The 4,373-nt window shown below is 45.6% G+C and overlaps 1 protein-coding gene across 1 annotated transcript; it reads right to left on the reverse strand.

Annotated features, from left to right (window-relative positions):
• Positions 1 to 1,977: 1,977 nt before the first annotated feature.
• LOC123604456 (C-C motif chemokine 3) lies at positions 1,978 to 3,893 on the reverse strand. The gene is made up of 3 exons (XM_045490548.1): positions 3,688 to 3,893; positions 2,884 to 2,998; positions 1,978 to 2,458 (listed from the first exon to the last, which is right to left on the reverse strand). Exons 1-3 carry the CDS (start codon positions 3,761 to 3,763, stop codon positions 2,368 to 2,370), a joined length of 282 nt encoding a protein of 93 aa, XP_045346504.1. The 5' UTR covers positions 3,764 to 3,893; the 3' UTR covers positions 1,978 to 2,367.
• Between the last annotated feature and the right edge of the window lie 480 nt (positions 3,894 to 4,373).

The raw sequence follows: 4,373 nt of genomic DNA on the forward strand, positions 1-4,373 counted from the left end.
TGTTCTCCATATTTATGAGTCTCTTCTGTTTTGTCCCCCTCCCTGTTTTTATATTATTTTTGTTTCCCTCCCTTATGTTCATCTGTTTGGTCTCTTAAAGTCTTCATATGAGTGAAGTCATATAATTTTTTCTTTCTCTGACTAATTTCACTTGGCATAATACCCTCCAGTTCCATCCACATGGTTGCAAATGGCAAGATTTCATTCTTTTTGATTGCCAAGTAATACTCCATTGTATATATTTATACATCTTCTTTATCCATTCATCCATCGATGGACATTTGGGCTCTTTCCATACTTTGGCTATTGTTGATAGTGCTGCTATAAACATGGGGGTGCATGTGTCCCTTCGAAACAGTATACCTGTATCCCTTGGATTAATACCTAGTAGTACAATTGCTGGGTCATAGGGTAGTTCTATTTTTAATTTTTTGAGGAACCTTCATACTGTTTTCCAGAGTGGCTGCACCAGCTTGCATTCTCACCAGTAGTGCAAAAGAGATCCTCTTTCTCCACATCCTTGCCAACATCTGTTGTTGCCTGAGTTGTTAATGTGAGCCATTCTGACAGGTGTCAGGTGTCAGGAGAATTTCATTGTGGTTTTGATTTGTATTTCCCTGATGATGAGTGATGTTGAGCATTTTTTTCATGTGTCGATTGGCCACCTGGATGTCTTCTTCAGAGAAGTGTCTATTGATGTCTTTTGCCCATTTCTTCCCTGGATTGTTTTTTAGGTGTTGAGTTTGATAAGTTCTTTGTAGATTTTGGATACTAACCCTTTATCTGATATGTCATTTGCAAATATCCTCTCCCATTCTGTCGATTGCCTTTTAGTTTTGCTGATTATTTCCTTTGCTGTGCAGAAGCTTTTTATTTTGATGAGGTCCCAGTAGTTTATTTTTGTTTTGTTTCCCTTGCCTCCAGAGACGTGTTTAGTAAGAAGTTGTTGTGGGCAAGATCAAAGAGGTCTTTTGAGAGAGAGAGAGAGACAGAGTGCGAGTGGGGTATGGGCAGAGAGGGAGAGAGACACAGAATCTGACACAGACTCCAGGCTCTGAGCTGTCAGCACAGAGCCCAATGTGGGGCTCAAACACATGAATGACGAGATCATCACCTGAGCCAAAGTCGGACACTTAACTGACTGAGCCACCCAGGTGCCCCATGATATGAGTATGTTAAACAATCGTTGCTTGTGATTTGAATACAGATGGATGGTGTTTTGGGACATAACTTTGCTAGTGTTTAAGAGTGAGTCTATAGTTATATCAAGGTCTAGTTTTGGAACTCAGTTGTTCCATTTACTTTGCTGTGTGATTTTGGCCAAACTGCTTAACCTTTCTGAGCCCAGCTGGAGTTTACTCTTGTATCAAATGAGGATATTAACAGTACTTAAACCGTAGTGTCATTGTGGGGATCAAATGGACACTGCATAAAAGCATTCAACCTAGAATAGTCTCAAATATGTTAGTAATTGTTATTAAGAAACCTTGATTTAGGGGCACTTGGGTGGCTCAGTTGGTTAAGCACCCAACTCTTGATTTTGGCTCACGTCATGATCTCACAGTGACATTGAGCCCTGCATCGGGATCTGTGCTAATAGCACGGAGCCTGCTAGGGATTCACTCTCTCCATCTCTCTCTCTCTCTCTGTCTCTCTCTCTCTCTCAAAAATAAATAAATAAATAAATTCTAATTTTTTTTTAAAAAAACCTTGATTTCTATGCATTATGCACTATGAATACTTTTGCCATAATATCCATTGCCATAATGAATTTTTCTGTAGTATGTATATTATGATTTGATTTAGGAAACATTCTTAATTCTAACAATCTGGAGATGTGGCTCCAGTGTAAAGCAGAGTATCTCTGTGCTCACTCCCCTTCCATCTTTTCCAATTTCCCTTCATTTCACATCTGTCTAGTTTTTGTCTTTTGACCAGTGATTCCAACTTCCCAGATAAACCAAACCAAATTCAATGTCAGTTTTCTTTCCAAAGACCATCTTTATTATTTCTCCAGGCTGAACACATCCCTGAACAATACACATATGTCAGTCTGGTGACTTTGGTGCCACTTCTGCCTAGAATAAACTATGACAGTCACCAAAGGGGGGGATGCTGAAGATATCTTGGGATCTCTCAGAGCAAACAGTCCCAAACAGAGTATGACATTGAAAATAAATAACAAAAATTAAATAATATAAATAAGTTGAAATTTAAGTTAAAAGAGTTCCAGAGTGTGGCTGTTTGGCAACAACCAGCCCATATGAGAGTTAGATGTGGAGGTTACAGCAGTGTTTCCAAGGCTTGGACCTCTGCTCCCTGGTCAGCCAACTGAGTTTCACTGGGTTCTCAAAGCTTCCAGGCCATTCAGGCACTCAGCTCCAAGTCAGTCACATATTCCTGGACCCAGGCTTCACTGGGGTCAGCACAGACCTGCCGGCCTCTTCTGGTTTGAAAGCTGTGGAGGGGGGTAGAAGGATTATATACTGAGGGATCCAGCAGGAGAATCTTGGGCCCAGTGTGGTCCCTCATCCCACTCTCTGTCCTGGGCAGCTCAGGGCATGACCACTTTCTCAGGAACCCTCTGCCTATCTTAGTCCAGAGATCTGCTCTCACTGACTCAGCACCCCCACCCCCAGGGGATTCCAATGACCACCTCCTTTTTCCCTCCCTTCCTTCTGGGCTGGGTCAACCCTCCCTGACTTTGCAAGCCCCTGGCTGGGTCAAGTCACACTCCTGAGACCTGGGTCCTACATACTAATTGGCTGCAGAGGGCTGAGCCATTCCAGGATGGCACCTCTGGCCAGTCTATGCCCTTGGGTGCTGCCCCTACTCCAGACCCTCCCTGTCCCCCCAGAGGTGGGCAGGAGGACTGGCACTTACATAACCCCTGGCTTGGAGCATTGGCTGCTGGTCTCAAAATAGTCGGCTATGAACTTGCGTGGAATCTGCTTGGAGACATAGGAGAAGCAGCAGGCAGTTGGGGTGTCAGCACCAACTGTGGGGGGAGAGAGAGAACAAGCCTGGATCACGGTTCTGAAGGGAAAGTGAGATCTGAGATTGGATCCCTTGAGATCGGAGGAAAACAGCTTTGCTCAGGGTGTGGGCTGGGGGACAGGGTCACTGGAAGGCACTGGGCATCTTTGCCTAGAAATACTCCTGTCTCTGTCCTGGTTTCTGTCTGTATCCTTCTTTCTCCTTGACTCTTTGTTGTGGCTCTATTTCTCGATGTGATCCAGACATCCAAACAGACTGCCCTCTTATCTCATCTCCCTCCAGAAATTTTGCCTGGTTCAAGAAGTTATCCCCCAGCTAAAGAGAAACTTTGGACATCTCTCATATAACGTCCAAGGGACAGAACTCCGGGGGGACCTAGGGTGAATGAAGGGAAGAAAGACCCCCACCCTGGGAGGTCACCAGATTGGATCTCGCCTCTTGCAAACTTATTTGTCTAGGTCCCTATTTTGCCATCTGTAAAATGGAACTGGAACTCCCCTACCCCACCGCTAAGACCCCTTTAATAAAGATGAAAATAAAAGTCTTGAAGAGAAAGGCATGATGTTTGGTAGCCCTTTGAGAAGTTCTCTATTTTCTCTTGGGGGCTCTTAAGGTCACAAGACAGAAATAGATGTGGTCCCACTGTGAGGACCGAGAATGGGGACAGCTGCAGCAGCAACACAGACTTACATGGTGCAGAGAAGACCTGACTGCAGAGGGCCATGGTGCAGAGGAGGATGGCGAGGGCAGCCCCGGGGACCTTCATGATGCTTAGTAGAGGATGGGGTGTGGCTTGTTTGTCTGCAGAGATGGACCTGGGTGCTCACTGCTGCCTGCGTCCTTCTGGAGGGTGAAGCCATCTCCCCCGTTCTTTATAGGCAGCCCTGTTGAAAGGGGAAATGGAATCCGGGGGTGGAGAGGGAAATTTTTAAGCACAGTGGTGTTGTCACGCTGAGTGTTGCACAAGTCAGGGTCCCGGGAGACCACAGGGGTTCAGGATATCCAAGAATAGCTTCTCTGAGCTCTAAGTTTCAGCCTGCAACTCATGACCTGTTCTGGTTTCTTGTGAGGAAATGGTTCCTCTCACCCCCCAACAACCATGAGCAGGAGAAGAGGGCTGTGTGTTGACCCAAGGCTATTCTTAGCAGGTCCCTTCCCATAAGAACTGATCTATATGTGAACTCTCCAACCCTATCTTTCCCACACAGTTGAAACTTATGTGCTTCCTCAGCTGCTCTAACTGCACGGTGCGGCAGAGGGCGGCACCTGCCTCTCTTGGATGCAGGGAACTGAATTGAGGAATTCTCGCTAGAGAACTAGGAAGCATGAGGTCTTTCTCCAACGCCTGCAAAGTCATCAGTCACTGAGTGACTAGA

The sequence above is a fragment of the Leopardus geoffroyi genome, chromosome E1, assembly GCF_018350155.1.
Source record: "Leopardus geoffroyi isolate Oge1 chromosome E1, O.geoffroyi_Oge1_pat1.0, whole genome shotgun sequence".
NCBI lineage: Eukaryota > Metazoa > Chordata > Mammalia > Carnivora > Felidae > Leopardus > Leopardus geoffroyi.